The sequence below is a fragment of the Saimiri boliviensis genome, chromosome 12 (genome assembly GCF_048565385.1).
Source record: "Saimiri boliviensis isolate mSaiBol1 chromosome 12, mSaiBol1.pri, whole genome shotgun sequence".
Taxonomy (NCBI): Eukaryota; Metazoa; Chordata; class Mammalia; order Primates; family Cebidae; genus Saimiri; species Saimiri boliviensis.
The window spans coordinates 42,732,917-42,754,531 of NC_133460.1; the positions used below are offsets into that span (position 1 = coordinate 42,732,917).

Here is a 21,615-nt window from a genome sequence, read left to right on the forward strand (position 1 = left end):
GTGATGACATTGTTCTATATTTTGTTTGTGTTGTTACCTAACTATGCATTTGCTGAAACTCACAGAACTGTACATTAAATAAGGTAAATTTTACTATATGCAAATTATATCTCAATTTATAAAAAACAACTGCATTACCTAGCTTAACTTCATTCATTTACAAGTGAATACAGATTACCTGTTTTTTGCTAAGAGGCTAGAAGTCAAAGAAATGGTGTATAGGGTGAATCCCAGTTAAATAGGAATCATAAATAATATGACATCTCAAATAATCATAAGTCCATGGGAAAATATAAGCATTTAATCTAAATACATTTTTTTCTCTATCACAAAGAAAAAGGTACATATATTATTATGACATTTGTATTTTACTCCTGTATCATAATGCCATTTGAGATCTAATAATAATAAATCTGATCCTGAATCTGACACATTCTAAAACCTAAGCAACTATTACCACCTAAGTAGTAGTTGTATGGAATGGGTCATAAATGCTGAACAGTCAATGACTATACTTATATAAAATGTGAGAAACTTTTCTTGATAAACTAATATACATCAGCTACATCTCAACTATTGAGGAGTGGAAAAGGTGGAGAACCAATTCTTGAGGCAAGTCAGCTTTCTGAGTTTTTTTCTGGTTTCCCTGGTCACCTTGTTAATACAAGGGCTAACCTGGGTTGTGGCAGCCCCATTCCACCGATAGGAATCCCCTTGTATACTTTTAATAACCATAATAATCCCATAACCCACCCCACCTATTCTATGCCATTTTTCCAGGTGCTGGAAAAATTAGGTATTTTATAATTTTTAAAAAACATTTTAAGATTCTGCTTTCATAGAATTAGGTATTTTAAATTAGGCATTTATTTTTGTTTTTCTGTTTTGTGGACAGTTATATAAATTACATACCATCTTTCTTTAGACGGGCCCTTGCTATACTAGCATGCTACAGAGATAGGAGGTATGCTTCAAGCTTGATACAAGGTCTGTATACTGTGCTGTGAAATCAGAGACAGTATACAAATAGAAATCTGACTCATGTTATTAAAACAACTTAAATTTTTTTTTTTTTTTTTTTTTTGAGATGGAGTTTCCTTCTTTGTTACCCAGGCTGGAGTGCAATGGCACGATCTCGGCTCACCGCAACCTCCGCCTCCTGGGTACAGGCAATTCTCCTGCCTCAGCCTCCTGAGTAGCTGGGATTACAGGCACATGCCACCATGCCCAGCTAATTTTTTTTTGTATTTTTAGTAGAGACGGGGTTTCACCATGTTGACCAGGATGGTCTCGATCTCTTGACCTCGTGATCTACCTGCCTTGGCCTCCCAAAGTGCTGGGATTACAGGCGTGAGCCACTGCGCCCGGCAACAACTTAAAATCTTAAGGTAATTATGTCAGATTGCTTCAAGCACTGGGATGTCATTTTAATAAAGGCAGACTGGTGCAGGTAATTCTCTTATTTGTGTCGTCTTTCATTTATATCTAACTAAGACCAATTTCTTTTTCAAAAGTAGTTCTTTCAATCAATAAAAGACATGTTAGAAGTTAAGTTTGTATATACCTGATGAAGGGCTCCTGCTGGCAAAATAATAGCATCACCAAGGAACTGAATAAGAGTACAGGTTCTGACTCCATATTCTTCAAGCAGCCTTTGGCGGAGCTTTTTGTTCACATACCAACTTTGGTCACGTATTGGATCATGTTCTGGTAGAACTTCAAGGCCTTGTTCTTTTGAAATCTGAAATATAAATTTAAACACCCCAATTTAAGTAAGGAAATGGTAAATCCTGTTCAGTTAAATTTCAATTTGATTTGCGATAACAAGAGTCTTTCATTTTCGGAATCAATGCAACAACTGAATGAGCTTCTTCAGTTAAAAAATAACATTCTGGCCGGGTGCGGTGGCTCAAGCCTGTAATCCCAGCACTTTGGGAGGCCGAGGCGGGTGGATCACGAGGTCGAGAGATCGGGACCATCCTGGTCAACATGGTGAAACCCCGTCTCTACTAAAAATACAAAAAATTAGCTGGGCATGGTGGCGTGTGCCTGTAATCCCAGCTACTCAGGAGGCTGAGGCAGGAGAATTGCCTGAACCCGGGAGGCGGAGGTTGCGGTGAGCCGAGATTGCACCATTGCACTCCAGCCTGGGTAACAAGAGCGAAACTCCGTCTCAAAAAATAAATAAATAAAAATAACATTCTGCAATACTTTGGAAAGCCCAAGAATAACAATACAGCAATACGGAAATGCTGTTATTAGAATATCTACTACTTCCTTCTCACCACCTCCTTCCATCATGAAGTTTTTTCCATCTGTCTGGTTTCCTTCCTTACAATTGTTTCCAAAGTCTAGCACATGGACGAAGAACAAGGTAGTTGTTTCTTTACCAAAAGCCAAATCATTCATATGTATGGATTTCATAAACATTTACTGATCCCTTTTTAAGGTAAGTATAAACACAAATACCTTTACATGGCTACCATTCTAACCCTTGAAAAATCAATTTCAAAGGACTCTTTAATCAATGAAATAATCTGCTTTAGAAGGCACAAATTATCATATTTCAGAGACAGAACTTATATCCTTTCAGAAAGATGATGTATCAGCACTGAAGATTTCTTAAAAGAAATCTCCAGCTGGGCATAGGGGCTCATGCCTGTAATCTAAGTACTTTGGAGGCCAAGGTGGGCGGATCACCTGAGGTCGGGAGTTAAAGACCAGCCTGATCAACAAGGTGAAATCCCGTCTTTATTAAAAAAAAAAAAATTAAAAAAAATCTCCATAATTATTAAGTTTAAAAAATATCTGAGCAAAGGGTCTGAACCAATTATTTCAGGTTGATGGATATTTTTCTTTCAGAGTATATGACAACTACAGTCAAGGTATGATTACTCAAAATTTGAGTCTACTTAAATAAGTATCATAGTATCAGATGTGATACAGTAGAGTCATTCTCTAGGTCAGCAGCCACAAATATCCATCAGATTCAAAGAAAATAAAGATCCTACCTTCTTTAGGTGTTTCTATGAAACATTAGCTTATATATCCTGCAACTTCAGATAGCTTTTTGCCACCCATCTAATATCTGGCTCATCAACAGATTAGTCCTTTATTATCAGGGAATGGAGGAGCACTACTGACTGACAAATCGCCATTCAAAACCCTCAACATGAAACCGACTTTCAAAGAGGAGAGCAAGAGAAAGAGGCTTTTGACTTTCAGCAAAAACTGCCATCTACCTTGAAGTAAAAATCATGCAATGATCTTATATTGCTGAAAGCCAGGCGAAGTTATGCTAATAAATCCTTGCACGAGGTGAAGAGATGTTATTTGCAAACAAAATTATACCTTTTGAAGAAATTCTCTTATCTTGTCAACATCTTTCCCAGCATAAATATGCCACAGAGCACCAGGTATTTCACTTGAGTCCTTCAGTCTTTTCCTTAAAATGTCATCCAAATCTTCTTCCTCAAATTTCTTGAGTATTCCTGAAACAAAGGAGCACATTTTCAAATTGTGAGTGAAGACTACCAGAAAGCTAAGTCTCTAAAGTTGATCTATCAGAGCAGCAGAGTGCCTGACTAGGGTCAGTACTTTTTTTGTTGTTGTTCACCCAGGCAGGAGTGTAGTGGTGTGATCTTGACTCACTGCAACCTCTGCCTTCCAGGTTCAAGCAACTCTCCTGCCTCAGCCTCTCCGGTAGCTGGGACTAAGATACGGGCTGCTACACTTGACTGTTTTTTTGTATTTTAGTAGAGGTGGGGTTTCATCATGTTGCCCAGGCTGGCCTTGAACTCCTGAGCTCAGGTGGTCCACCCACCTCGGCCTCCCAAAGTCCTAGGATTACAGGCATGTGCCACCGTGCCTGGCCAGATCAGTACTCTTAAAAAGGAGTCAAACCTAGTTATATGTTCATAACTTTTAGGACTATAAGAATAGTTAAGTGAGTACAAAGCAATAGGGATTTTCCCAGTTTGTTTTCTGCAAACGAAGATGTAGGAAACGGGAAATTTAACAGCTACTATGTAAATTTAACCACCTTCTTCCCTGTCCCAAGGGAGTGGTCCTAACAATGATTTGTACTCATAGCATTTCCCAACTTAGAAAGGTCTTTTTTTTTTGAGACAGAGTTTCGCTCTTGTTACCCAGGCTGGAGTGCAATGGCGCGATCTCGGCTCACCGCAACCTCCGCCTCCTGGGTTCAGGCAATTCTCCTGCCTCAGCCTCCTGAGTAGCTGGGATTATAGGCACGCACCACCATGCCCAGCTAATTTTTTTTGTATTTTTAGTAGAGATGGGGTTTCACCATGTTGACCAGGTTGGTCTCGATCTCTCGACCTCGTGATCCACCCACCTCGGCCTCCCAAAGTGCTGGGATTACAGGCTTGAGCCACCACGCCCGGCTTTTTTTTTTTTTTTTTTGAGGCGGAGTTTCACTCTTGTTACCCAGGCTGGAGTGCAATGGCGCGATCTCGGCTCACTGCAACCTCCGCCTCCTGGGTTCAGGCAATGCTCCTGCCTCAGCCTCCTGAGTAGCTGGGATTACAGGCACACGCCACCATGCCCAGCTAATTTTTTGTATTTTTAGTAGAGACGGGGTTTCACCATGTTGACCAGGATGATCTTGATCTCTTGACCTTGTGATCCACCCGCCTCGGCCTCCCAAAGTGCTGGGATTACAGGCTTGAGCCACCGCGCCCAGCACAAAGGTCTTTTATGGTCACTGTTTATTAGTTGGCCCCTATACCTACTGAAGAGAAAGGGATAACCTCTATTTTATGCCTGAGTAAAAAGTTTTCATGGTGAAATCATTACTGTGACTAATAAATGGCAGGGCAAAATGTACTCTGATTGATTTCTAGGGGATCTCATATTTGATAATGGTTAATCTGTAATCAAATGCAAATGCTTCATGAACAAAACTGTGGTCTTGAGGAGAATCCAGCCATTCTTCTAAAATACAAACTAAAATCCCTACGCATGTAAGTATGTGCACAAAAAACTTTGGAAGTGTATAAGCAAAAGTAGTAACTGTGGTTGTCTCTAAGTATAGGACCACAGGAAGATCCTTTCTTAAAAACTGAGTTTATGATAGTGAACATTTAAATAAAGGTTCTTTTAAAAAATTTTGTATACATTTAAGGGGTACGACGGCTATTTTGTTACATGGATATACTACCTACTAGTGGTGATGTCTTAGCTTGTAGTTATCATCACCTAAATAATGTAACATTGTATCCACTAAGTAATTTCTCATCACCCACCCCTCTCTTAACCACCCTCCTCTGAGTCTCCAGTATCTATCAGGGATAAGGATCAACCTAAGTTTCCATCAATAAAGAAGGACTGGATAAAGAAAATGTGAGGTATGTACACAGTAGAATGCTATTTAGCCATAAAAATGAAATCATTACTGGGTAAGGTGGCTCACACCCGTAACCCCAGCAGTTTGAGGCTGAGGCAGAGGATCACTTGAGCCCAGGAATTTGAGAACAGCCTCAGCAACATAGTAAAACCCCATCTTGCCGGGCGCGGTGGCTCAAGCCTGTAACCCCAGCACTTTGGGAGGCCGAGGCGGGTGGATCACAAGGTCAAGAGATCGAGACCATCCTGGTCAACATGGTGAAACCCTGTCTCTACTAAAAATACAAAAAATTAGCTGGGCATGGTGGCGGGTGCCTGTAATCCCAGCTACTCAGGAGGCTGAGGCAGGAGAATTGCCTGAACCCAGGAGGCGGAGGTTGCAGTGAGCCGAGATCGTGCCACTGTACTCTAGCCTGGGTAACAAGAGCGAAATTCCGTCTCAAAAAAAAAAAAAAAAAAAAAAACAACAACAACAACAAAAAAAACCCCATCTTTACAAAAAAATTTTTAAAAATTAGCCAGGCATGGTGGCACCTGCCTGTAGTCCCAGTTACTCCAGTGTCTGAGGTGGGAGGACTGTTTGAGTCCAGGAGGTTGAGGCTGTAGTGAGCCGAGATTGTGCCACTGCACTCCAGCCTGGACAGTAGAGCAAGGAGACCCTGTCTTTAAAAAACAAACAAACAGAAAAACAAACCCAAAAAACATGTCTTTTGCAGCAACATGGATGGAACTAGAAGCCATTATCTTGAGCAAAACAACTTAGAAAGTCAAGTACCACATGTTCTCACTTGTAGAAAAAAAAATTTTTTAAAGAAAGCTATTACCTGCTACAAAGTACACATTAAGCAGATGTTTCCTAACTTGACAGTAATCTCATTTTTATATCCAACCTTAGCTGTAAGCATTTTTGTTTTTTGAGACGGTCTCCTTCTCTCACACAGCTGCAAGCATTTCTTATTGAAACATTTAGTAAGTCTTTACTATGTGTCAGCTACTGTCCTAGGAAGTTGGGGATTAGGGTTAAGAAAGATCCATTCAAGAGCTCATGGAGCTAAAGAGGGTCCTAGTAAGTCTAGGCAAATAAACATCACAATGTGATAAGGGCAATCACATCAGTAAAGCCCTCTACTGTTATATCGGTGACGAAGTTTTTTCCCAGTCCATGGTAAAACAAGAAAATTAAGGACAATGTAGAAAGTTGATTATAAAAAAAATCATCCTTTACTCTGATACTTTTCTCTTTTTAGTTTTATGAGATGGAGTTTTGGTCTGACACTCAGGCTGGAGTAGAGTGGCATGATCTCGGCTCACTGCAACTTCTGCCTCTCAGGTTCAAGCTGTTCTCCTGCCTCAGCCTCCCAAGTAGCTGGGACTACAGGCACCTGCCACCACACCTGGCTAATTTTTGTATTTTTAGTAGAGACAGGGTTTCAACATGTTGACCAGAATGGTCTCGATCTCTTGACCTCGTGATCCACCCGCCTCGGCCTCCCAAAGTGCTGGGATTACAGGCTTGAGCTGCCGCGCCCGGCCTTTTAATGAAGACTTCTAAGGTGAATGATAATCTGAGTTACATTTGGAAGAATGAATAAAGGAGTTTGCCAGGAAGACTTGGAGGTAAGAGACGCATTGCAGGTGAAGAAAAAAAAGCCTGTTCTTTATTTCTCAGTTTGTTTTAAACATTAATAACCCTAAAATGTTGCTTTGTGACCACCTATAAAAAGAGACAAAAACTTTTTAGATGAAGAGAGCCAAAGGATTATTTAAAATACTGAAATTCGGCCAGGTGCAGTGGCTCACGCCTGTAATCCCAGCACTTTGGGAGGCCTAGGTGGGCGGATCACAAGGTCAAGAGATTGAGACCATCCTGGCCAACATAGTGAAACCCTGTCTCTACTAAAAATACAAAAATTAGCCGGGCATGGTGGCATGTGCCTGTGGTCCCAGCTACTCAGGAGGCTGAGGCGGAAGAATTGCTTGAACCAGGAGGCAGAGGTTGCAGTGAGCCGAGATTGCGCCACTGCACTCCAGCCTGGCGACAGAGCAAGATTCCGTCTCAAAAATAAAATAAAATATTGAAACTCTCCTGAAATTTTTGCAAAAGAAATATGCTAGAAACAGAAGCTGGGGGATATGCATAAACAAAGATAAGGAAGAAAGTTCTAGCTTTTAAGGACATGAATGAATAGTAATGGAGCAAAGCAGGTTAACTTCTGTATTGTACTTCTAACTCCTATATTGTAATTTCTAAGTGCTACAGTGAAAGATCTGAACAAACTATAATGAGACACAAAGGCTGTAACTCCATGGCATCACAGGAGATTAGAAAGGATAAATAATCTGAACCACACGGGTCACACTTCTGTGGCAATACTCAGACTATAACTCAAGTGTGCCCACTGACTCTTAAATCTCTGGGGGATGGAGGTGTTTACCTATTACAGTCAATAGTGTTATTTAAGAAAGCTGAGTAGCATAATGTAAAAATGAGTTTCTACAGTTTTGAAGGATTTTAGGTTGTGTATTATAAAATTATCAAAAGTACACAAACGTGGAGTGAATACTATAATGAATGCCATGTCCCCAGCACCTAACCATTAAACTATAGAACCATTCTGGGATCCAGATATACAACTGATGATCTATTTCATGGTTGATGTCATGTACAGAATTTCACAGAAAGTTCATGTGAAGTAGAAAAGGTACAGAACATCTGAAACTCCAAAAAAAAGTCTCTAACTCCATAATGTGCCAGAATCAGAAGTGGTATCACATCAGTAAAGAACTATATTCAAAGAGGTAGTGATTAATGGTGCCATTTATTACAGACAGGGGTGAGTATTAAATGAACCAGAAAGATACTCTGAATTATCCAAATGTGTGTTGAGTGGCAGCAATAGCAATAGTAATTTTAGACTGGTATAGAACAAGACTGCAATGAGTTGAAATGTCAAAGGAAAGTGACAGAGATGGTAAAATATTTCTTAGAGGGTAGGAGCAATAGCATGAAAAGGTTTAAAGGATGTTTACTTTCAAGAAAGCAAAGATATTCTTAGACTCTACTTCTACGGTAAAGAGGAAAAAGCCAATGGAGAAGAAAAGGTTAAAGACCTATGATTGTATCTATGTCTTTATAAAGAACGGAGTAACTGACAGGGCATGGTTTCAGAAAGAAATTCAAGAGACAGAAATGAAAACCTATGTATTGGATAGAAAAAGGTTACTTCCACTTAAAAGACCCCCTTCTTCCTCTTTTTAGTAGAGGGGAAAAAAGAATGCTTGAGGCACAAACCATGTTTTAATCATCTTTAGAGCCCTAGGACTTAGTTTCTATTCTTCAATAAATGTTTAAAAGTAAGCTTAACAGTGTATTTTCATTGACACAATACTTAATGATAGAAAAGAAGTTAAAATATTAACTTTTAAAATTAAAATTTCATTTACATAGAAAAATAGGAAAATTATTCAGTCTTAAAGTAGTAATGGCTAAAATGCCCCTATATCCATTGCAATTATTTTTGAAATCTTTGCTGTTAACGCAGAAGCTGATATTCTGGACAGTATCAGTGAATGTGATTATTCAACTGTTATTCCAAAGACTATTATTCTTTAAGTTTCTTTACCTGCTTTTGAGAGAATGCCATTTCCTTTTGCTATGCCAACATAGACTAGAATATTTACAACATCAGAAACTTCAATATGGAGATTTGTCGTTCCTATATCATGATCTTTAGCAGCAACTACACCTGTGTATAAAACAAAATTTTACTTGACAAAATAATAGTAATCAGATATTCCCCCAAATGAACTCCATATAATTTGTTAATTTGAGTTTTAGTTTCCTTATTACAAAACCTGTTCCAAAAGCCACAATCTATAAAACACCCTATTATTTCAATAATTATGTTTGTATTATAATAAAATGTCCTATGGTTAAAAATCAAATTAATAAAAAAATTAGCAGGTACTTAACTATATATTGGCTGTTAATTCCTAACATGTTGCTTAATATAAAAAAGGGTTTCTATGGATTATTAAAAGAACAGATTTAGTAGAAACTAAAAATCATTAGACAATTTATAAGAACAGAACTTTTTATTTTATTATTTTTATTTTTTTGCTCTGTCACCAGGCTGGAGTGCAGTGGCACGATCTCGGCTCACTGTAACCTCCAACTCCTGGGTTCAAGCAATTCTCCTGCCTCAGCCTCCCAAGAGCTGGGACTACAGGCAAGTACTACCACGCCAGGCTAATTTTTGTATTTTTTGCAGGCCCAGCTGTTGAAATTTTCGTATTTTTAGTAGAGACGGGATTTCATCATGTTGGCCAGGATGGTCTCCATCTCTTGAGCTTGTGATCTGCCCCCACTCAGCCTCCCTAAGTGCTGGGATTACAGGTGTGAGTCACCACGCCCGGCCTTAAACAGAAATGCTTAAAAATCCAATATAATTCCTACTTGGGAGAAATATAAATATATATACCTACCATAGGCACTGCACAACCTGGGTCCTAGATCAGGACGTACAAAAAATCCTGGCAAATGAGAGGCCAAATTGAATTTTCCTTCTGGATTACAATATTCTGGCAATGGTAGACTTTTTAAAAGATCTTCGTATCTGAAGAATAACAACATTGCCTTCTTATAAATAAAAGACTTGCATTGGTAAGTATTTTCACATACATAATTTTCAAGTTGTTCAAAACACCAGACTGCCTTTCCGTAAGACAGGTAACAATCTTCCTTGAATCAAGTGATACTATAATAGCAATTCCGCTTCTCTAATCATTAAAACTTCCAACAGAAGGGAGGTCCTAAACAGGGTCCTCTGTTCTTTAACATGAACATTCTTTCCTTCACTGTCCTAATACAAAGGCATCTCCCATGCTGAGGCTACCGACTGAGTTTTGTTATCAATCGATCAGTCAGTCAGAGAGGGTCTTGCTCTGTACCCCAGGCTGGAATGCAGTGGCATGATCTCAGCTCTCTGCAGCCTCTACCACCTCAGCTCCAACAATCTTTTCAACTTGGCCTTCTGAGTAGCTGGGACTACAGGTGCCTGCCACCATGCTCGGCTAATTTTTGCATTTTTTGTAGAGATGAGGTTTTGTCATATTGGCTAGACTGGTCTCCAACTCTTGGACTCAAGGGATCTGCTCACCTTGGCCTCCCAAAGTGCTGGGATTACAGGCGTGAGCCACTATGACTGCTCAGCCTTAAGTTATTTATTTTTAACTGAGGAAGAAAAGGTCTACAGGTCACATTTACAGTTACTTATCCTATCTATGGGATAGTCTCAGCTCAATCTCACAAAGTCAAGAGTCAAAATGAAAAGTTTCAAACCTTGTTGGCATCATAGTCTTGAAGTCTTCTCCTGAAGGCCAATCTTTCAATTTTAAAACAACTGTTTCTCCACTTTTGTTTTTCTGCCGTTCTATAAGGAATGCAGTTAATTACTAAAAGGGTAATTTCTGTCTTTTTACTGACATTTGGAGAGAAAGAAATGTAAATGAATGATTTGATTGTTGCACATTACATGCTTAATGAAAGCTTGCTTATTGACTTATTACTTATGTAGTATTAAAACCTTTGTTGCTTTTATACATCAACAGAATTCATTCAATTACTCACTTGTAATATCTCAAATTGTTTTTAAAAATCTTGGTAACATCACAATCATACATTTACACTTTTAATTTTCAAAGTATTTTACATAAATAATTCAATTTTCACAAGCTTATGGAACTGCCAAACATTTCTCCACAAATAAGATAAAACGGTATAAACCGCATCTTTAAGGTCAAAAGAAATTAGTGTTAGAGACAGGGATTAGGACCCAGTATTTTGTTTCCAATTACTATTTTCTTTTTTTTAGACAACAACGTAAAATACATCTTTCAAAGACTAAAAATCTGTTAAGTTACATTTGGAATTTATCACTTTGAAGGAGTACAGCAGAGAAAATAGTAAAATTAAAACGAACGTACTTGAAACTTCTTCAAAACCATCCCAGAATTCCTTAACATTGGCATTTGAAATGATACTATCTTTGCAGTTCAGGAGATCAGCTTGGTGGTCTCCAAAATCAAGACTAATTGATTCCGCCTTCCATAGGCTAATGTTCATTTTCTTATGCACACCAGAAACCACTGCAGGCTTATAAATAAATAAATAACAGTTAAAAGATATACAGACTTTTTTTTTTTTTTTGAGACAGTCTCCCTCTCTTACCCAGGCTGGAGGGCAGTGGCCTGATCATACCTTAGTGTAAGCCTTTGGACTCAAGTAATCCTTTCACTTCAGCCCCTTCAGTAGCTTCAACTATTAAATTTCAAGCCTAATGAGTGATTCTCTGAAAGTTAATGTCTCCTTTGAAATTACATAAATTCAAATTCCCTCAAAGCTTTCTTACACTTGCTGGTGGCGTAGGGGAGGAAGGGGATGGAGATGTCCTCTCCACTCAAATTCCCTAAAAGCTTTCTAATAACCCGGCAAGATTAATAACTTCTAAAACTACAGTAAATGATATAAAAATATATCTAAGATCATCTGATGTATTATTCTCAGGTTTAAAAAACAATCCTGGCCGGGCGCGGTGGCTCAAGCCTGTAATCCCAGCACTTTGGGAGGCCGAGGCGGGTGGATCACGAGGTCGAGAGATCGAGACCATCCTGGTCAACATGGTGAAACCCCGTCTCTACTAAAAATAAAAAAAATTAGCTGGGCATGGTGGCGCGTGCCTGTAATCCCAGCTACTCGGGAGGCTGAGGCAGGAGAATTGCCTGAACCCAGGAGGCGGAGGTTGTGGTGAGCCGAGATCGCGCCATTGCACTCCAGCCTGGGTAACAAGAGCGAAACTCTGTCTCAAAAAAAAAAAATAAAATAAACAATCCTTTATTCTAACAAACCAGAAAATAGAGAACACAGTAAGCTAAGCTGTGACTTAAAAGGCTGAGTGTGGCAGTGCATTCCTGTAGTCCCAGCTACTGCAAGGCTGAGGTGGGAGGACTGCTTGAGCCTAAGAGTTTGTGTTCTGCCTAAGACGACATAGCAAAAGCCTGTCTCCACAGGGAAAAAAACATTTAGTGATTATTAGTATTTTTTTTTCTTTTTCTTTCTTCTTCTTTTTTTTTTTAGTTACTGTGCCATCTGGATAGCCTTGCTGTAGATTATTAGTATTCTTAAACTTGTAAGATAATTAAAATTTAGGAACCACAAAAGCAGAATATCTACTTAGAGATTTTTTTTTTTAATCACAAAAGACATCTCAAAAAAGAAAAAAACACCCTAAATTCTGGTTTACTACATGGTTCAATGTTTCATTAAACATTTTTTTTTTTTTTTTTTTTTGAGATGGAGTTTCGCTCGTTACCCAGGCTGGAGTGCAATGGCGCGATCTCGGCTCACCGCAACCTCCGCCTCCTGGGTTCAGGCAATTCTCCTGCCTCAGCCTCCTGAGTAGCTGGGATTACAGGCACACGCCACCATGCCCAGCTAATTTTTTGTATTTTTAGTAGAGACAGGGTTTCACCATGTTGACCAGGATGGTCTCGATCTCTTGACCTCGTGAGCCTCCCAAAGTGCTGGGATTACAGGCTTGAGCCACCGCGCCCGGCCTCATTAAACATTTTTTTTAATGAGCTAATAATATATACAACTTTAAAGATAGGTCCAGGTATTAGTTAACTCCTGCTGACAATTCACATATTAATTCCTAGTGCCTACTACCTATCCAATAATATTCCTGCTATTCAGTCTTATGCTACCATTTCTTATTGTAATCAGCAACTTGTTAAAATCTATTTTTTTTTTTTTTTTTCAGACAGAGTCTCGTTCTGTCACCAGGAGTCAGGCTGGAGTGCAGTGGCGTGATCTTGGCTCACTGCAACCTCTGCCTCCTGGGTTCAAGCAATTCTTCTGCCTCAGCCTCCCGAGTAGCTGGGAATACAGGCACGTGCTACCACGTCCAGCTAATTTTTATATTTTAGTAGAGACAAGGTTTCATCATATTGGCCAGGATGGTCTCGATCTCTTGACCTCATGATCCACCCACCTCGGCCTCCCAAAGTGCTGGGATTACAGGCATGAGCCACGGCACCCAGCCCAAAAGTTAAGTAATCTTCTTTTTAAAAAGATAAGGGTTAAGCTAATTAGTATATTAATTCAAAGCAGAATTCTCAGGCTATCACAATGATCTTCTTTTTTTTGGAGACAGGTTTTCACTTTGTTGCCTAGGCTGAAGCATAGTGGCACAATCACAGCTCACCACAACCTGGACCTCCTGGGCTAAAGCAATCTTCCTGCCTCAGCCTCCCAAGTGGCTGGGACTACAGGAATGAACCACCACGTCTGGCTGATTTTTGGTAGAAATGGAGGTCTCACTATGTTGCCTAGGCTGCATTCAATCTTCCTGCCTTGGCCCCCAAAATGTTGGGATTATAGGCATGAGCCACAGCACCAGGCCTTTAAGGATTAGACTCCTTGGCACTGGTTTTATTCTCTTCTAATTCAACTTCTAATCCACCTTGCTGTCAGTTATTATAAAATGTCAATTTAGTTATACAGATTCTACAATTAAAACTATCACCTACAGTATAAGATTAAAACTCTTCAGTACGATATATAAGGGCATCTCATAATCACTCCTCTAGCCATCTCCTTATACCACTCTCTCCCATTAGCCCTCATTTATGTTGCCGATAATCACACCTACTCAGAGAGTTCCTTAAACACCTGATGTTTTTGTATATGTCAAGCCTCTTGTCCATCTAGAAAAAACTTCACTTAACTTGTAAAGAATCAATTTAGACCAGCCTTTTTGAAGTAGTAATTTCCTAGCTTTGAGATTTCCTTTTCTGGGTTCTCATAGGGCCTTGAACAAAGTTCTTAAAACAACATAATTATGAAAACAATTATTTGTTTGATTCTTTTGTACCTCAAAAGCCCACACAAATTAAATAAAATTTCAGCCCAGTAATGTGATCAGGGCTTCAAGAAGACCCAGGTAAAAAAGACATGCTACAACTTGTGTATGTGCAATGCACAGAATGTATTTCTTTTCTGGGGACATAGACTCAGCTTTCATTAGATTTTGAAAGGGGTTAGTTATCTAAAAACATCAAGAAGCATTGCACCAAAACGGTTCTTACTCATTTGTACATAGCTTACTCATTTTTATATTCTTAATGCCTATAACACAGACTGGATCTTATTAGATGCTCAATAACAGTTGAATGAACAAAGTAAACATTTTCCAGAAAACAAGAAATTTAACAAAATGATATACTGTAATACAAATACTTAAATTTGTTGATAATTTTTGCATTAATGTAAATTGCAATCTGAAATGTGTATCAAACATTATCAAAACTTTTGTCTAACAGAAAATAATTTATATTAGCAAATGAAATAATGCAGTTTGTCATTCAAGATTTGATGAACTTAATTTGTAAGTAAATGGTCTATATATAAATATTAAAGACAGAAACACCTATATAGGTTCATGAAAAAATGCTAATATTAACATTTTAATAGTAGAAATGGATCTACTAACTGGACTAAAATACCAATCTAAAAAAGAGGAGAAAGGAACTAAATTTTGCAAATATAAGGTGTTACTACATGTCTGTTCTCTGATAGATCAAAAAATAACATAAAACATTCAATGTTCCCCTGTTAATTCATATTAAATCTGACCAAAAACAGGAATTGAGAAACAATCATTCTAACAATCTTTTTGGTACTTTTGATATCTTATTGCCCTCCAAAATGTGTTAAGTACTATTTCTTCTCCCCTCTATTTCTATACCTAAGGAGGGAATCATTCTATTTAATAAGCTTCAGTTCCAGCAAGAGTGTTCTTAATCAGCCTAAAATACACACCTGTCCTTGTTTCCAACATTCTTTGAAAAGTTTCCAGTTATTGCTATTCTTATAATCCTTAAGCCATAAAATATGCTTCTCACAGATCCAAGAATGTGGTATATCGCTGTACAATTTATTATTTTCATCCACTGCAGATATTCTGCTTTCTTCAGGCTCTTCTTTAAGCTCTGGTTTTACATTTATCTTGGAGGTTTTACTTGGTGGAATTTTGTTTTCAACAACTGAAGCAATTATGTCATCAAGAATGTTAGGCATACTCCGTCCACTTTTGCTACTCTATTAAGGAAAAACAAACAAAAATCTGTTTTTGACAGAAAGCATATACATTTTCCTCCCACAGACTTGTTTTTTTAAAAATACCCCTATACTCCAGAATACGCAGTTATCTTAGTAGATATTACTTCCTATATTCCCGACAAAATGCAAACCAGAAGTTTGATTGTGTGAAAACTGCCAGGTCTACAGAACTTAGAAGTACAGCCTTTCTGCCTTTTACATTATTATAGGCCTGGGACAGAGAATACAGGTAGGTGGCACTCCCGTGTGTGTGTGTGTGTGTGTGTGTGTGTGTGTGTGTATAAAAGTATATGGGGGGGGGCAACCATGCCTGTGAGTCTTACTCTGTCGCCCTTGCTAGAGTAGAGTGACATGATCTCCGATCACTACAACCTCTGCCTCCCAGGTTCATGTGATTCTCCTACCTCAGCCTCAGGAGTAGTTGGGATTACAAGCACATGCCACCACACCTGGCTAACTTTTGTATTTTTAGTAGAAATAGTGTTTCACTATGTTGGCCAGGCTGGTCCCGAACCCCTGACTTCAGGTGACCTGTCCACCTCAGCCTTCCAAAGTGCTGGGATTACCAGCATAAGCCACCGCGCCCAGTTCCCATATACTTTTGAAAGCAATTATACTGCTCTTCTTTTTTCCTAGTAAATAATTAAAGCAAAATTTCTAATTATTTTAAGTAACGTATAACATTCACTGCATGTGGGTTTTTCCCTTCACTAAGAGTTTCCAAATTCTAAAGGGGTATCTTAGGGCTCTTCTGGTATCAAAGAGCCCCCTCCTCCACCTTAATGCCGGCTTTCAAGGTAAAGAGAGTTATAATGCAAATAGAAACATGCCTAGCAATTTGGTACACTTGATTTCATCTGCATATTGGTAGTTCAGAGCCAAAAACCAAGTCTCCAAATCATATCTATTTAAAATTTTTGCCCACATTAAAAGCAAAAATTTGGCATCACACTCACTGGGGCTCCCATTGAATATACTGGGGCAAAGGCAATGCCAGCATCTGTAGAGCCCACACGTAGCTTTCCAGCTGTTGTAGTCAGCAAATCCCGTAAGGTTGAGCCTTGTTCATTATTCTGGGACACAAGAGGTGATGTTCTGCCATTTGGAGATTCAGAGTTGTCTTGTTCTCTCTCTTCTTTAATTTGTTTTTCAAGGGTAAGTTCTTTGTTTTCTGAAATAAAAAATTCCACAGATTTTTGTTTTGTTTTGTTTGAGATGGAGTCTTGCTCTGTCACCCAGGCTGGAGTGCAGTGGCGTGACCTCGGCTCATTGAAACCTCTGCCTCCCAGGTTCAAACGATTCACCTGTTTCAGCTTCCCAAGTAGCTGGGACTACAGGCATGCGTCCCCACACCCGGCTAATTTTTCTGTATTTTTAGTAGAGATGGGGTTTCACTATGTTGGTTGGGATGGTCTTGAACACCTGACCTCAAATGATCTGCCCACCTTGGCCTCCAAAAGTGCTGGGATTACAGGTGTGAACCACCATGCACCACTGCTACTAATTTTAATTCTATTAAGCATGGTGCTAAAGTAGAGACACAACTGGCCCCCTGCATTGTCTAGTGGAAGATAAAAACTGAAGGCAGCATTGTGATTTATTCAGCTAAACACAAACTTGAGGATGAGTTAGACCCTTCAAAATGGATTCAAACAATTTAAATATAAAAAGACCTTTCTCGATATTTAAGATAAGTTTACACCTGTCGCAAATGAAAAACACTATGGCAAAGACAGGTAGAAAATACAGGTAAGTTGGCTGGGCATGGTGGCTCACACCTGTAATCCCAGCACTTTGGGAGGTCAAGGTGGGCAGATCACTTGAGGTCAGGAGTTCGAGACCAGCCTGGCCAACACGCTGAAACCCCATCTCTACTAAAAATTAAAAAATTAGCTGGGTATTGTGTCACATGCCTGCAATCCCAGCTACATGGGAGGCTGAGGCACAAGAATTGCTGTAACCCAGGAGGTGGAGGCAGTGGCTGCAGTGAGCTGAGATCGTGCCACTTTACTCCAGCCTGGGCATAGAGTGAGACTCTGTTTCCAAAAAAAAAAAAAAAAAAAAAAAAAAAAAAATACAGGTAAATTACACATCTAGTGCTCTGGTGGCTTTATCAATATGCTCATCCACAAGCAATTCTGTAACTAACTTCCATATGTAGTCAAAGGAAGGCTATGGCTGGGTGTGGTGGCTCACATCTGTAATCCCACCACTCTGGGAAGACGAGGTAGGTAGATTGCTTGAGCCCAGCAGTTCAAGAACAGTCTGGGCAACATGGCAAAACTTCGTGTCCACAAAAAAAAAAAAAAAAAAAAAATTTGGCCAGGCATGGTGGTTCACGCCTGCAATCCCAGCACTTTGGGAGGCCAAGGCAGATGGATTACCTGAGATCATGAGTTTTGAGACCAGCCTGGCCAACATGGTTGAAGCACTGTCTCTTCTAAAAACAAAAAATTAGCTGGGCATGGTGGTGCATGCCTTTAGTCTTAGCTACTCGGGAGGCTGAGGCAGGAGAATCGCTTAAACCTGGGAGGTGGAGGTTGTAGTGAGCTGAGATCGTGCCATTGCACTTCCGACTGGGCAACAGGAGCGAAACTCCATCCCCTAACCTCCCAAAAAGAAAAAATTAGGCATGGTGTCACATGCCTGTAGTCCCTGCTATTTGGGAGGCCAAACTGGGAGGATCACCTGAGCCTGAGAGGTCAAGGCTGCAGTGAGCCATGATTGTGCCACTGCACTCCAGCCTGGGTGATAGTCTCAAAACCAAGAAAACAACAACAAAAAGGCTAGTTCCTAATAAGACAAAATGTTTACAGCGAATCTAAGCCATAATTCAAGCAAAAGACCAAAGTAAATTATTTACCTTAACATTAACAGTACCTGTACAATAGTACATTGTTGGTTAGAAATACTATACTCCTTTACTCCTTGGAAACCTGGATAGTATAAGTTAAAAAAAAAAAGAAATACTATACTCTCACACATACCTAGATAATCAATGATGTTTACCTTTTTTTTCCTCTCTGGCTTTTTGCTCTGCAAGATCTGCTAACCAGTGCAGTGGTGACTGGGATTCTGGAGGAGTTAACTTGTTATCTGTGCCTACATCACTCTCTGGGCTGCTGCTGCCATTTTTCTCAGACTTCTGAGGAGTATTTTGCTGCTGAGACTCAGGCATGCACAGAGAAATTTTATTACCATGATTAAGAACATTCTGTAATACCTACAAAGGTAGAACAATTTCATTTTTAAACACTTTCTTCAATTATTCAATTAGTAGCATAGATATAAGAAATTTACACACACAGAAAACATAAGTCATACACAAGTCCTATATCAAATTTCAAATACGTATCTTTAGCCATAGATTTTATTTGAATAATCAGATTCTTTACTCACTTGAGATACACCATTCATTGCAGGAAAATTTCCAACTTGTAAATTCTGTTTGTTAGTACAATGACAATGAGATTTAATACCATATTTTTCCCTAAGAGTGTGCATGGCATCTAGAAGATCTGTCAAAACTACAAAATAAAATGGTGGTTAATAAAAAGATTACCACTAGTTGTTAATGCTGTAAAAATTTTTTCTTACAATACTTTATAATATGGAACAATGGAAGTTTTCTTGTGCCCTTTAAATTTCTTCCATTTTTCTCCATTCTCTTCCATCTATTACAGATTTGATTATTCAACCAAATTTATGTTCTCTATTCTTTTCTCTTACCTCTATTAAAAATCAGATATGCTCAAAATCTGTAAAAAGCGTTCACTGGAAATCTAATAGGACTTTTCATTACACTCTAGCTTTCCCCTTTTAATGGTGAACTTTCTTTATAACTGAGGCTTGGACTTATCTTCTGGGGTTTATTACACAGAGGATTTCCAATAACTGAGCAAGATAATTAATCACTACTAGTTAAACCTTCTCTCTCTCCATCTGGTTATACTTCTAGATACTCCCTTAAGTGTTCCTTTAATCTGGAGCAACCAAGAGCAGTTATATTACATGAAGAAGGTATATTTATACTTACTAGAACCAGGTATAATTTGGGTTGGCATTAAATGTTTGTGATCATGAGGCTGTCCCTTCACACACTTCATCCAAGCATATAATTCTTTATCTGTAAGATAATACGCCTTGTTGTATCACACTCATGGTTTCATAATTATAAATTGATGGTGTAAAGAATTTAACGATTATATAAAATGTCTCAGTGGCTAGAGTTACAGCCAATGAGGAAAAAAAAATTAAAAAAAGAAAATGTCAATGATATGCTTTAGAAGTTTGCTTCTTAAAGAAGTCAGGAAAAACAGTTCCACCATTCCCTGAATTTTGTAAAAACAGTGATATAAAATGGATATAATAGCCTTTTCTAAAATTACCAGTTATTATCGTTATTAGTCACCTCCATCTGCTCTGTAGCTAATCTCCTTTTATCTCATAGCTGTTTTCTGTGCCAAACAGAATTTTTGCCTGATCCTAGTACATCAGACTGACACAGTTTGAGATGACTATTAATTCATTTTCCTCTTATGATTCAAAGACATGTAGAGGAACATGAGACATGTGAAAAAGCTGGTACCATATAGTTATTAATTGCTATTGCTCACTTCAAGTAAGGTTTCATCCCTAAAGTTGTAAGCAATTAAGGCATAGCATAGGGCATAACATAAAGATTAAACGTGTTTGATACCCTGATCTCAAGAACTTTCTCTATAAATTTAGTGACAGACAGCTACTTTATGAGGTAGCCATAACACCTTCAGTGTCGCAAGACTCAATAAATTCAGCATTAAAAAATCTAGAACTAGGCTAGGCACGGTGGCTCACACCTGTAATCCCAGCATTTTGGGAGGCCAAGGAAGACAGATCACGAGGTCAGGAGTTCAAGACCAGCCTGGTCAACATGGTGAAACCCCATCTCAACTAATAATACAAAAATTAGGGGGGTGTGGTAGCACATGCCTATAATCCCAGTTACTTGGGAGGCTGAAGCAGGATAATCACTTAAATGGGGTGGGGCCGGGGGCCGAGGCTGCAGTGAGCTGAGATTGCACCATTGTACCCTAGCCTGGGCGACAGAGCAAGAAAGACTCCATCTCAAAAAAAAAAAAGAAAAAGAAAAAGAAAAAAAAAATCTAGGACTACTATTTCATAAAAATATACATTAAATAAAATTCATACCAAGTCTAAAACTAGTTACCTTTAAAAACTGACTTTCCTCTGCAAAACCTACGTAACTTGCAAACATTTTATCTATTGCTTATATTTTAGAAATTTATGTTGATTACCACTATATGAAGCTATATATTAAACCTACTCGGCTGGGTGCAGTGGCTAACGCCTGTAATCCCAACACTTTAGGAGGCTGAGGCAGGCGGATCACGAGGTCAAGAGATCGAGAGCATCCTGGGCAACATGGTGAAACCCTGTCTCTACTAAAAATAGAAATATCAGCTGGGCATGGTGGTGGGTTCCTGTAGGCCAAGCTCCTCAGGAGGCTGAGGCAGGAGAATCGCTTGAACCCAGTAGGCAGAGGTTGCAGTGAGCTGAGATTGTGCCACTACACTTCAGCCTGGTGACAGAGCAAGACTCAGTCTCAAAAAATAAAAATTCTACTAAATCTGAGTTTTACCACAATATTTAACAATAAAATAGATACATAGGTAGCACAGATAATAACCCAAGGTGTAAGTTACACTTGAAAGAATGATATGGTAACTAACAGACTATACTTTCAAAATTAATACTACTATGCAAATAGCAGGCTGGGCATGGTGGCTCATGCTTGTAATCCCAGCACTTTGGGAAGCCAAGGTGGGCGGGTCAACTGAGGTCAGGAGTTCGAGACAGCATGGCCAACATGGTAGAACCCCATTTCTACTAAAAATACAAAATTAACTGGGCATGGTGGCCCATGCCTGTAAGCCCAGCTACTGAGGAGGCTGAGGCAGGAGAATTACTTGAACCTAGGAGGCCGAGATCACGCCCCTGCATTCTAACCTGGGCAACAAGAGTGAAACTCCGTTTCAACAACATAAAAAGAAAAAAAGAAAATGAAA

General features: G+C 39.0%; 1 protein-coding gene and 1 long non-coding RNA gene across 7 annotated transcripts in view; both read right to left on the reverse strand.

Annotated features, from left to right (window-relative positions):
* JMJD1C (jumonji domain containing 1C) overlaps positions 1-21,615 on the reverse strand; it is a 333,992-nt gene that overhangs the window by 7,383 nt on the left and 304,994 nt on the right. For all 6 annotated transcript variants that reach the window (XM_039477778.2, XM_074382291.1, XM_074382295.1 and 3 more), the window contains 11 exons: positions 19,584-19,673; positions 18,947-19,074; positions 18,557-18,770; positions 16,504-16,718; positions 15,248-15,526; positions 11,353-11,521; positions 10,709-10,799; positions 9,853-9,983; positions 8,991-9,113; positions 3,352-3,491; positions 1,565-1,741 (listed from right to left, as the gene is read on the reverse strand). In XM_039477778.2, coding sequence (XP_039333712.2) covers positions 1,565-1,741; positions 3,352-3,491; positions 8,991-9,113; positions 9,853-9,983; positions 10,709-10,799; positions 11,353-11,521; positions 15,248-15,526; positions 16,504-16,718; positions 18,557-18,770; positions 18,947-19,074; positions 19,584-19,673 — 1,757 coding nt within the window. The remainder of the gene's footprint in view (positions 1-1,564; positions 1,742-3,351; positions 3,492-8,990; positions 9,114-9,852; positions 9,984-10,708; positions 10,800-11,352; positions 11,522-15,247; positions 15,527-16,503; positions 16,719-18,556; positions 18,771-18,946; positions 19,075-19,583; positions 19,674-21,615) is intronic.
* On the reverse strand, positions 5,161-8,981 carry LOC141580578 (uncharacterized). Its single transcript, XR_012512829.1, has 2 exons — positions 7,394-8,981; positions 5,161-6,683 (listed from the first exon to the last, which is right to left on the reverse strand). It is a non-coding gene; the product is annotated as an uncharacterized LOC141580578 (long non-coding RNA).